A 13,501-nucleotide genomic window follows, 5' to 3' on the forward strand; every position below is an offset into this window, starting at 1 on the left:
CACTGTGTGGCAGGTACCGACTGATACTCCCACCATTTGTGATAAAACACGTACAGAAGTTCTTGGCGCATTTTCCATTATTTGTTGGACATTTTCTTTTAATTCTTCAGTCCGCTTTTTAGGTCGGCCGCTTCCTTCTTTTCTTGTTACACTGCCCGTTTCACGAAAAACATTAACACAACGCTGAACTGCACTTTGAAAAATTTTGTACTCAACAACGCCGGGAAATTGATTTTGAAATTCTATGAAACATTCCTCAATAGAATACTTCCATATTCCATCAATCTTGCGTCCATTTCTAAAGTAGGACTCTATGATAAACACTTTTTGTTCTTGAGAAAACACCATTTTAAACGCTTTTTAAAACGAAAATATTCAAATTGATAGCGGCGATATAGCGCTTTGACAGATGACGTTTAAGTTCATTTGCTATACGCTACGCCCTACGTCCAAATTTTCAGAACCAACTTGACCACGTTTTTATTTGAACGCTCGTTATATTCACGGCCGTTGCGCTTCATACGTGACGTCACTGCAGAAGTGCCAGAAATATTCCTCGGTAAAGCAATACGGATTGGTGTATTGAGAGCTAAGTGAAATAAATGCCAAATGTATATCGACCCACGGTTATAGTAAGTACATAATGGAGATTTAGTTGTGAACAAAAGAATACTGTGAGATATTTAATTAGATCTTTGAATTCGAGTTAGAAATATACGTCTTGAGAGGCTTCCTGTGTCAAAGAAGTTGACAATTTTAGGTGGGGACAAAGTTGCATAATCAGGGGACCAACATTATGCCTCTAAAAAAATCAAGGCTAATTAGTTTTCGAAATATTTGAAAAAATCCGAAATTTTGGAAATCCGTTTTTGTTTCATTTCGACCTTGTTTGAGGTGATATTGAAAAAAGAAGAACACCTTCTCCGGTCAACTCTTTGCCCTCTATCGAATGGCATAATAAATTTTTAAATGTAACGTTTCATCTCTCCACGACCATTATCAATTTAATTTTTTTAAATACGGCCCTAGAAATTTAATTACAATTTTTGCAAGACTTCATGACCCCCCAATACTGTACTGCCTCAGCCGAACCAGTATATCTTCCAAATTTATCAATTTTTCTTTATATTTCTATGTTTATTGAAATATTGTACGCTCTAATGCGGCGGCCACACGACAGCGACTTGCCTGCACGGTATGGTTTGCGCAATAAACACGGAATACTGTGTTGTGGCCACACGATGCAGGTAAGACCGTGCAGGCTGCAGACACTGCAGGCAGCAATCAGTATGTTTCTCAGGAATAAGTATCCAAGCGAAGAATTTTTGGTATTATACTGAATTACTAGGATTGGTGATCCCTTCATAAACCGACAAAATACTGTAATGCGCGAATCTATGTACATATGTACAGTGTGTTTCACTTAAAGTCGGGACACCTCCGTATTTAGGAAAAAGGCCTACTTTTTGATATTATATTTTTTGACATGTGATCTTTTCTACGGCCTACTATCATTAAGAAAAGACCCTCAAAAATTAAAAAACATATTAGGCATTTTTTTAAGAAAGAAATGGATAGCATTTTCGATTTGATCACACCTCAAAACTCTAAATACAAAATTTCATTATTATAGCTTTTACAGGGTGTTCACAAAATAGGTGCAAACTTCGAAAAATTCCACGTATTGCAGAGTGTCCTGTATTAAGAGTGGAAAATATTTTCAAGATATTTTTCATAATTTTATTAACCGAAAGTATATCCATGCAGTTTCATTGATTTCACTCATACAGGGTGCTCACAATAGGACAAGCAAATTATATATATTTTTTATTATACCAGAAATGAGTTTCACAACAAAATAATATTTAAATATTACTGTTTTCTGTTAGTCCACATAATTTGGTATGCACTGTTCAATTCGTCTCATCTTATTTCTAATAACTCTCCTCAACTGATGTGGTGTTATTTGTCGACATGTTTGTCTATTACATAAAAATCAAGTGGCGTCAAGTCTGGAGCTCTTGACGGCCACTCAGCTAACGGACTGTTGCGACCTATCCACTTTCTCGGGAAATACTCATTCAACCAATGACGTACCTACTATTACCGCATTATGAATAAGTGCTCCATATAATTGAAGGTAGAGGTTCTGTCTTACATGAAGAGGAAATACATGTACTGAATCCCAGAAATCATTATTTAAAAAATTCATAAAAATCTCGCGTTTAGATTAACGCAAAAAAAGAAGGGCCTAATTATTTGATCACATAAAATCCTGCAAAACACGTTAAATTTTTAATTAAGATTTATGTAATATAATTAGACAAGCATGTCGACAAATAACACTACATCAGTTGAGAAAAGTTATTAAAAATAAGAGGAGACGAATTGAAGAGTGCATGATGGACTAATAGAAAATAGTAATACATATTTAAATATTATTTCGTTGTGAAACTCATTTCTGGTATAATAAAAAATATATATAATTTGGCTGTCCTATTGTGAGCACCCTGTATGAGTGAAATCAATGAAACTGCATGGATATACCTTCGGTTAATAAAATTATGAAAAAATACCTTGAAAATATTTTTCACGGTTAATAGAGGACAATTTGCAATAAATGAAATGTTTCGAAGTTTGCACCTATTTTGTGAACACCCTGTAAAAGCTACAATAATAAAACTTTGTATTTAGGGTTTTGAGGTGTGATCAAATCGAAAATGCTATCCATTCTTTCTTAAAAATGCCTAATATGTTTTTTAATTTTTGAGGGTCTTTTCTTAATGATAGTAGGCCGTAGAAAAGATCACATGTCAAAAAATATAATATTAAAAATTAGGCCTTTGTGAGTACTACATAAAAAAAAGAATTTTGAAAATCGGCCAACGCTATCCTAAATACGGAGGTGTCCCGACTTTAAGTGAAACACACTGTATATATCTCCTCGTGAAAGATTGAGTTGGTACTCTCAGATATTTGGCTACAGGGAGATCATATAGAGATTTAAGGTTTACTGTCGCAATTTCTCTTAACTGAACACCGTGCGCCGTCCACACGCTCAAATTTTACCGTGCAAACCGAATTTGCACAAAAAAAATCTTCAGCAAGTCGAAGTTTACGCAAGCCGCGCTTTTCAGTTTGTGCGAGATAACGTTTTGCCGGCCACGGGCTTCCCGATACAAACTGGTTTGTGCAGGCAAGCGCGCGGTAAAGCCTGTATGTGTGGCCGGCCCATAAGTGTTGTGAAACCCTGTGAAATCCACCTAGTTATTTAAACTATTACCATCATACGTTACAATAAAACATTATTTTAGAGTTTTAATCTCCATCACCTGGTCATACATAATTCGATAAGTTGTTGCGCGGAAATTAAAACATTATTACAATTTTAATTTCATTATGACAAATTAATTTTTAAAAACGCATATGAATAACCAAAACTCCAAATGAATACTTTACAAAATTACAGTAAATATTCAAAAACGTTTCCGTTTTGGCAAATATTGAAAATGAAAATAAGCATAATATGATCCGAATTTATTATATCTGTAACCGCAACTGTGAAAGAGCACGTCAGATGTATTTGTATGATATCCTGAAAAAAATTATATCGAAATTTGTTTGAATTTTGAGCACTCGAGAACCCTAGACATAACTACGAGAACGGTTGCATGAGGTGTTCTTTTTTCAATATCACCTCAAACAAGGCTGCAATGAAACAAAAAGGGATTTCCAAAATTTCGGTTTTTTTCAAATATTTCGAAAACTAATCATATTAGCCCGGATTTTTTAGAGGCATTATGTTGGTCCCCTGATTACGCAACTTTTCCCCCATTTAAGCTACTTACCGTTTCCGAGACCCGTGTAGTGAGAAGCGAATTTGCAACAGCCTGTACGTATTATGTTCTTCAAAACAATGTAAATGACGAATCCAATTTTTTTTATGGCATGATGTCAGTCAAAGTGTACTGGTTTTAATCATTCGACAGAATATCTTTTCAGTCGAACCTCAAATTTACGAACTGATTTAAATTACCGCAATCCACGTATCACACAATTCAACAATTATTATACATATATGTATAGAGTAATGTAAAATTATGTTTTACCACATAATTAATTTTTTAATGATTGCCAAAATTGCGAAAATTAGCTAACAATACGCGCGTCGGTTTCAATCACTGTACGAGTATGTTTATTAAAAATACCTACCAGAGAGAGTAACGTCACGTCGGCAGAGTAGCGGTCAGTTGATATTAAATCTTTAACTTTGGTTCTAATGATTAGATGAATTTACCGATTCCTTTCTGAAATATGAATATTTTTAGGTAATTCGAAGACAACACACTGAAGAGAAATATCTGGTCGTAGTAAAACATCGCAAAGGACATTTCTGCCGGTCAGCCTTCATCGTGGTCTGTTTAGTTGTGTGGGATGGAGTGGACAGAAACAATGCCGACGAGTTGTATTCCCTTCTCACAAATAAATTGAACAAGTTCGGACTACCGACCAAGAGAAGGTGCGCCACGAATGAACCCAGAACGTGCGCTTGTCAGGGTGTTAACGAGGAAACTTGTGGGGCCAGTTTTTCTTTCGGCTGTTCCTGGTCCATGTACTATAACGGCTGTAAATTCGCGAGATCGAAGGAAGTACGCAAGTTTCGTATGGCGGAGAAAAATGAGGAAATTGAGGTCAGTGGTTGCGAAAAAGTTCAAGCAAGAAATTAAAAGTTTCTATGTGTTTAATAGTTTAATAGATATGATTTTTTTGACTAGATGGAAGAGAAGTTGCAGTCGCTGGCTAACCATTTGAGCCCCATGTATCGCTGTTTGGCGCCGCAGTCCTTCAAAAACCAGTGTCTCTTCGAAAGCATCGCCTCGGATTGTCGACTGGGATTTGGATCTGGCCGCCCGTTTTCGGGAGTCACGGCCTGCGTGGATTTTTGCGCGCATGCACATAAGGATCTACACAATATGATCAACGGATGCACCGTAGTTGTTTCGCTAACGAAACACAGAACTTTGACAAAACCGGCCGACGAGCAACTTCATGTGTTGCCTTTGTATGTGGTAGACGATACTGATGAGTTCGGATCTAGGCAAACTCAGGAAGACAAAGTTGGGAGTGGAGCTATAGAAGTCCTGGAAAAGTAAGTAAAATGGTATAATTTCGCTTAGCAGGTATTCGTGGCAATTGCCAGTGGCTGAATAATTTCCAGCCTGGCTGCCATGTCGTCAACGTAGGCTTCTTGACGTTTTGAAAGACATATCGCACCCTTTTCCAGAAAAAACTCTGAAATTGGGGATAAAGTTGTTCGCCACACAAGCTGCCTAAAAATTGACAGGTACTTACCTCACTAACAGTCGGCTCTTCATCCACATTGACATTGAAAAATATAGACTAAAATAATATTTATTCAATTGAATAATAATAATAACGATTCCCAATTAAAATTTCAACCCGTGTTATCACAAAAATGTATCGACTTTTTTAAAATTTATTTTAAAAAAGAATGGCTACTGAAAACAGAAATTTTTGTAGATATCCCTGCGAAGTTCGGACATGTTCTGTCCCCGCCGAAACATGTCTGCGACGAAATCGGAAAAACCAAGACGGAAGTGGTAAAAGGGGCAGGAGGAAAAATTCTTCCAGACCGTCTTCTTCCTTAGGAAGCTCAACCTTAGGTATTCATTCACCCACAGCAAGTTACAACGGTAACACCGAAATACAAAATGGTCAAGTCTCAAGCACAGTATTAGATTATCCGAACAGGTCCACTTGGAGGTACGATAACTTCTCTGATAATAGTAATTTTTTGTATTCGAATAGAGCCGATCCATTAATGAATAGTAAAGGCAGTTTTCCTCACAGCCCGACCCCGACCCTTCCTCGTTTTTCGTTTTTCAAAACCCCCTTTTCCCCGTCTACGAATCCTTTCAGTACTCACTACTCCCAAAACGGTTACCTGCGAGATGATTACTATTCTTCTTCTAACTATTACTATACCCCTAGCATATTTCAGAGTCCCGCTACTCCCCATTTAAATCATTACGCTGCCGGTCAGTTCTCCAATTATCCATCTTACAGTGTATCCAATCCCTTCGATGACGCTTACACGAACAATACGCTACCATTCAGTGAAATCGACACGTACCAATTGAAGAATCCCAAACAGAAGCATGTCGACATATCGTATACCGACAATAAGGAGTGTTTCCAGGATTCCGAGATTGGCGGCGTGTCAATTGCATTGCAGCATGGCAGCGTTTTATTCGAGTGCGCTAAACATGAACTGCATGCTACCACTGCTCTTAAGAATCCTAACCGGCTGTCTCCCACCCGTATTTCTCTAGTCTTCTACCAGCATAGGGGCCTGAATAAGGCTCAGCATGGCTTGGACGAGTATACTGAAAAAATGAAACGTAAATTAGAGACCAGCGGCCAGTCGGACTTGGAGAAGTCCGACTCGGCCGAACCCGATCCCCGGCTAGAATGTAGCTTTGGTAGTTTAAGAGGCGACCGCGATTTTTGGCCTCGCGCACCCACACTACCCACAGTGTCTTTGACCACGATGTTTCCAATGTATCCCTGTATCGTTACAGGTCCTTTCCAAGAGCAGTTGTCCTCTTCGTTAGTAGGAGACAAACCCTGAGATGTTTTCGCTTCCAACGGTTATTATTTCTTGTCCTTATCGCAAGACTGCGCTTTCGCTAGTCTCAGATTTCCCAGTTGCGGACTCATCTCGTGACCCAGATGAGAAGAGATGAATTTTACGAAAGCTATATCTTCAAAATTCCTCGGGCGACACTTTAGGCTGCCGATTCAAAAGACTGAATTTTAAACTTAAGGTATAAAATTTGTGTGAGCCCTGAAAACTAGTTGGTGCAGATTTAATACTACTGTCAACCGATGAAAAACGTGGACTTGCTGCTTAGCTACAAATCTGGTTATTATGAATTTCAAAATTTTCAATCTCACTTAAACCGTTGCACTTACCGATATGTAAATAAAAGCAAGTTAGAATGATGGTAATATATTTCTACTCGAAAATCTGAATTAATATTTTTATGTAATTACGTGCCTCCTATTTCACAAACTGCTTTAAATATGAAGAAGTGAAACAATGTCATTGTTGTGACCGCAACGATTTAGATATACCTGGTAATAAGACAAATTTACATAGGTACTCTATATAAACCTACAACAAATATTACATAAGCGTCCATCTTTTTCGTTTTGTAACTGTAGCGTTAAAAGCTGTACCGTTAATTTCAGGGATTTATTTATAGAAACCGCAACAGGGTTAGCTAAATTAGTATGTTAAGTTTAAAATAATCATCTTTTACGCTAACATCTTTCATCTGGGCCATTCAATTGATACCCTTACTGCCTGCACCATGCGAAAAATTTAGACGGTAGTCTCGTACGTTTATTTGCATGGACTGTTCCGTTAAATTTGTCTATTTAGGTGGTAGGTACTAGGGCGCAACGGTCTAAATTTTTGTAAAATAACATTATCAGTGCCTCTATGATCTCAAAAATACGACACAGTTCACAAATTCACTCAGAGTACAAATGTAAATTCCGCGCTACCAAATGTCTGGTGGATTTATTTGAATCCACCACCGACCGACCATGAGAATTGGTCACAAGTCATAGAAGTATAATTTAGTATAGCTATTTATTGGTTAATTTATGTTTTAGCTAGTTTATATTGTAAATTTTGCGTTTTAAATGATTTTATTGACTGCTATTATTAAAGCTAATTGAATATTAATTATCAAATTTATTCAATTATCATCGAGTTGATTTTATATGTATATAATTGGAAAATATTTATAGGTGGTGAGTACAGTAATTTGTTATACTGGGTGTGGTTTTCGCGATGGATTTTTGCAGGAATTTTTGTCGTTCGATCGTTTTATAAGTGGGTAAAATTTATAAATTGTTCTGCGTGTAATAATCAAAGTAATATTTTAAATAAATTCCTTTCCAAGATAAGAAAATCAAAAACATATTCTGAAAATAATACAAAAAAAAACTTGCATAACTAGGTACTATCATATGCAAATATATAGAGTTCTCTCTTGCGATCGCGTTCATCTCAATAACTACGGAGCGAAAAAATTTGCAAATTTTATTCAATTCAACGATTTTGCGCTTCATTTCTTAAAAACCTCTGGGTATTTTTCTGTGGAATTTTGATATAAGATATCAAGACGTACGTATGTTATTGTGGTATTTTTTCACATATTTTTGGTACCAACAGTATATAAAAGATATACAATATGTATTTTTAATCTAATTTGTCGATAACTCTTAAAAATTACTGAAAGCACGTCTTGTTGATATTTCCAAATTATTTTCCTACAAATTTACAAATATCACGTAAACCAAACTGATAAGAATTTACGTACACATGAATTGCCACCAGTTTTAACAAACTACTAAAGCACTAACATGTTAAAGTACGATCTTGACCCGGGCTGGCTTGTCCGTCGATCGCCGTATGGAGTTTCCTCGCCCACAGTGTCCCTCCGATGTAACCGATAGTCGTCTTCATATTCACTTTTAAACCATTGAATTGTTTTAAAACATTTTTTAGAATAATATTTTTTTACTTCGAAGTTTAGGTTGCGAAAAGATGTTTTGCCTTATCTTTAACAATAACTGAATGCCACGTACAAAGAACATAAATCTTCAAATTTTATTAAAATTTCTCACAAATGGTGGTTTCCGAATAACTATTTGAATGTGGAAAATCGTGAAAATGTGTACCTACCTAAACAATTTTTTCGCTGCGCGGATTTTGAGATAAACGCAAAGTATGATGACGCAATTCTTTTGTATCTGATAGTAGATATTATGTATATTTCATTACCATATTTATATTTCATACTTTTGCCTAACTGACATTTAACATTTTCGAATATTTTTTATTTGGGAAGTACGCCCACGTACTCTGGCCGTCGCACACTAGAACGATTGTAAATTTCGTCCATCTGTTTCGATTTGTTAGACGCCGTTTTGTAAAGTTTGTGTACGGCAATAATTGTGTGAGAACGGCCCCAAAAGACCTGCAGAAGCCATTTTTTTTTAATGGATTGTAATATTGATGTGTTACCCTGAGAAAAAAAATCGACATGAGATTTTAGCGTGTTGTTTTTAATGTATATGTATAGAGATGGTTTATTTGAGGAGTTAGTCCACAGTTTTGCCTTTCATAACCGTGCTTCACGTGAAAAGGATCTATTTTTGCTACCGTGGGCATAGGGTAAAGATTTCATTATTCCTTGAAGAGAATTGTTTAACGCGCAGAAATGTCAAAGCCGAAGCGTAGGATTGTGCTTAGATTTGACGTTTCCGTTTCAGAGGCCATACAATGTTACTTGTACACGATATTTATTGTGTGCATTTATCTTTTGTAGTTTTAAAAATATATTTTTGACAAAAAGAGGAAAGATAATATTTATAAAAAGCCTACGAAATAAATTATTGTATAGTGTTAGTAATCCCAGTCACTTCTTCGAAAATAATAATTTATAAGGATGTTAATAATGAAGTAATTGATGCCAAATATATAAAATAGATATTAAAAAAAAAATTGTATTTATTATTTTATACAGTAAATTTCTTCCAGGCCAGTTTGGCAGCCACACTTTTTTATGTAATATAGGTTAGCCTTTTCTATAGCACCTTATTTATTTATTTATTAATTCGCCTGCTGTACGCTTTCTCTACGCAAAATTTACCAGTTCTCTCGCTTTACCCAAAAAATTCAAACTTAATAATAGATTACTGAATAAATGTTGTGCAATAAACAGTTGACAGTATTACCAATCTTTTGCGTAGGGAAGGCGTACAACAGAAATTTTATAATCTAAATCTAGTATTAAATAAAAAATGTATATATTTTTTACACAATTTTTAGTAAATGTATTAACGGAAAAACCAAAAAGCAATCTTTGAAATACTTGTACATAGCTCCTGAGTGACCCTTCCATCCAATTCAGTGTATCGCTGTCGCTCATCTCAAATGTCATCGAATCGAAACTCATCAAATCTCTTACAAAAAAAGCAATACTTATTAATAAAATTCATATCACGGTGGAAGTGTCTGCTCAAACTGAAAATGTCTTTTTATTATTATACATGAAGTAATCATTTGTATTTCTATAGTTATAGACTTTTTTAGTTTAGAATTAAGAGACAAAATTAATATGTGTATCGTCTTGTGAATACATTTATATAATATTATTTTGGCTTTCCTTTTTTTTCATTCATCGCCACCAGACATCCTCGAACCTGGCAAGAAGCGAATTTTCTTACGTGAAACATCTATGGGCTTAATACGAGACAATAATAATACATATATTCTATTTATAATAGAGTGAGTGGCTGAAATTGCAACAAATTTATTAAAACAATAGGTTTCTACAAACATTTTGATGTCACATGGAATTTGAATTCTTAACAGTGTCTTGTCCGTGAGTATTTGATTGTTTAATAATTGACAAATGGACAACATCAATATTTTGATAGGTACCCGACGTAACACAATTTTCAGATAAAATTTATTTATAACATGAATAAGGAAAATAATTATTGCACTAATAGAGATCCAAAACATTATGGTGTTCAACAAACAAATTCGTTTAAATGAAAAATCATCATTCATTCAATTCAAAATAGTGGGGGTCGCGTTATAAAATATATCTATGACGTCATCACTCACAAACAAATGACTATGTAGTAAGAATTGAATGTGAAGTCCAGTCATCAAGTCAATTATTTAGTGAATTTGTTACATAGTTCCATATTTAAACTTTACAATTAAAAAATAATGCGTTTTTATGACAACGTACATTCATCACATTCAAATTTTGCAACTTCTTACAACAAATTTATCAGTAGACTGTAGTTTAGTTATATGTGGCGTATTATAGTATGTGCGTGTATGTTCAATACACCGAAAAGAAATTGTATGACTTTATTCAAAACCGAATCTTGAATGTTCGTAGATTATAAAACCACGTCATGTAATTTGTTTCGTAGGAAGACAGATTTAAATTTTTAAAATTCCTTTTACATTACAATCGTTTTAGGCAAATGAATTTTTTACCATCGTTTATACGTACATAGGTATATACCGTACACATCCTCAAGGACTCGTTCGAAATTAACCAGATCTAAAAGATGTAAGTAAACTCTTGTAGGTATGAAATGTTTTTCGTTGTGATCATCGTGTGACGTGTTAGTCTTGAGACAACCGGAATGTCGGGTTTATTGCAATTTTAAACGAAGCCATTTAGCAAGAGACTTGTTTGGTAATTGGATATCCCGGCCTTTGTTTTCGGACAGTTAATGTTCGTACAGTTTTTAATGTAAACGTCTGTTAATCTTTGACATTTAAAGATCGATATTATATGCAACAGTGTAGGTTTTAAACGCTATATCCTGTAAATATAGTCGATGTATTTGTATATTTTTGGAGAGAACGAACAGTGTTACGTTTTGTTGCAGGCAGTAGTTGGTCATATTATTGTCTCTAAATTGGTAACTCTGGTCCTTATTAACTAGAAAATTAATCATAACTTTTTGTACATTTTCGATAAATTAAATAATTTAATACATTAAAGGTCATCAATTTAAGAATATTTTCTGTCGTGTATTATAATTCGTTGGCATTTTTCTCCTGAGAATGTAGTAAATATATAATATTTCGATAACTTGTAATAATTAAAAATGTCTAAAATAAATAAATTAAAGGTATTCTCAGCAAAGAAGGAAACATAATTTCAAAGATTGCAAGCATTCTTTGATTTAAGCAAAAAGAAAGATGCAATATCTTTGAAAAACATTCAAACATGTATACCAGGCTTGATCAGACACAGAAAATCACAATTAGAAGAATTAATGGATGGAATTAATCTGCTGCAAGCGATATAGATCTCGACTTTATACAGGGTGTCCCAGAATAACGTATACAACGGAACACCACAGATTTGTGGACTCAAAATAGGCTGATTTAGGCTAATTCACCTATAGGTATCGGAAATTGCTTCGTTTAGCCACTAGATGGCCTTAAAGTTAGTGAAAATTGTTTGAACTTTGTAAATAACTCGAATACTTATTAATCGATTTTGATTATTATTTTTGGAGTGTGAACTTTTGCTTTCCATCTACACATTTTGGTGTTATACAGTGTTTTTTAAAACTTACAACTCCTACAAAATTGATGTGTGGTGATAGTACCCGTTCATAACTTTCCTCTTTCGGGCAAAATGACTATTTTTTAATTTGATAGGTGATACCCTTCGGAAGTGTTTGTTTCTTGTAGAATTTTGATTAAATGAGCGGTTCGGGTACAAAAAAATATGTTTTAGATGTCTACATTATCTTGCCACCCATATTACAGTACTTAACAAAGTGCTGGTAGGCACTGATTTTGTAGGTTGACTATAATTTCAGTTTGATCTTTAAGTCACTATCTACCAATTCTTAATGAGTGTTTACTAGGATAAGGTTAAGGTATATACCACATGGTAGGTAGGTACTTCATTTTTTGATATGGATACACACACGACGAATTAGTTATTTACAACGTGCCTAATTTTATTGAAATATGTAACTCGCAAACGCAAAACAATCAAATACAATAAAAAATGCTAGAGATAAAAGTAACAAAATAGATGTTATCAAATTTTATACAACTTTTTATAAAAACTGTTCAAAATGACCAACGTTGTTTCTACAACAAAGATTAATTCTGCGAAGAAAGTTAAAGTACATACATAATGACTTTCATAGGTGTCCCTAAAAAAGTTTTCTGCTAAATGTAAAAAATTATATTAATTTGTATATAATGTGTAATTAATTATATGTCCACTTGGCCAACAACATATTTTAATTATTTATGTCCTCAAACAATTTTATTATATTCATGGTAAATTTCGTTTTCTTCCGCATCAAAAGGTGTCCAAAATGCCATTTTGTAATAATATTAGTAAACAAAATATCCCTCTTATTTCTCCCTTTCGCAATTGTAATATGAATGATTAATAGAATGGTGCCTATAATAAATTAAAATTATCTGAATCACACCAAATTCTGCATTGCTGCACTGCACTGCCAAGCGACTTATCGACAACTGAAATTTATGACGCAGTCGACCAGAGCAACTGTCAGTGAACACCGTTTGCCCGCACGCTCATTCTTCAACAGGGCGTATACATTCCTATCACCTGCAAAAACTTCCAAATGGTATCACCGGTCAGATAAAAATAGTTGTCATTATTGCCCAAAAGATGAAAAAGTTGTGAACGGATATTAGCACCATACATCAATTTTGTAGGAGTTGTAGGTTTTAAAAAACACTCTCTATAACACGAATATGTGTAAATTGAAGGCAAAAGTCGACACCCCAAAAATAATCAAAATCGATTAATAGGTATTCGAGTTATTTACAAAATTCAAAACTATTTTGAGTCCACGAGTCCGT

The 13,501-nt window shown here is 34.6% G+C and overlaps 1 protein-coding gene across 2 annotated transcripts in view; it reads left to right on the top strand.

Annotated features, from left to right (window-relative positions):
* LOC108905769 (DNA N6-methyl adenine demethylase) overlaps window positions 1–10,257 on the top strand; it is a 65,754-nt gene extending 55,497 nt beyond the window's left edge. For both annotated transcript variants that reach the window (XM_018708783.1, XM_018708784.1), the window contains 3 exons: window positions 4,329–4,691; window positions 4,776–5,149; window positions 5,542–10,257. In XM_018708783.1, the coding sequence (XP_018564299.1) occupies window positions 4,329–4,691; window positions 4,776–5,149; window positions 5,542–6,652 (1,848 nt within the window). In that variant the 3' untranslated portion in view covers window positions 6,653–10,257. The remainder of the gene's footprint in view (window positions 1–4,328; window positions 4,692–4,775; window positions 5,150–5,541) is intronic.
* The last annotated feature ends 3,244 nt before the right edge of the window (window positions 10,258–13,501 follow it).

The sequence above is a fragment of the Anoplophora glabripennis genome, unplaced genomic scaffold (genome assembly GCF_000390285.2).
Source record: "Anoplophora glabripennis isolate ALB-LARVAE unplaced genomic scaffold, Agla_2.0 scaffold221, whole genome shotgun sequence".
NCBI classification, from domain to species: Eukaryota; Metazoa; Arthropoda; class Insecta; order Coleoptera; family Cerambycidae; genus Anoplophora; species Anoplophora glabripennis.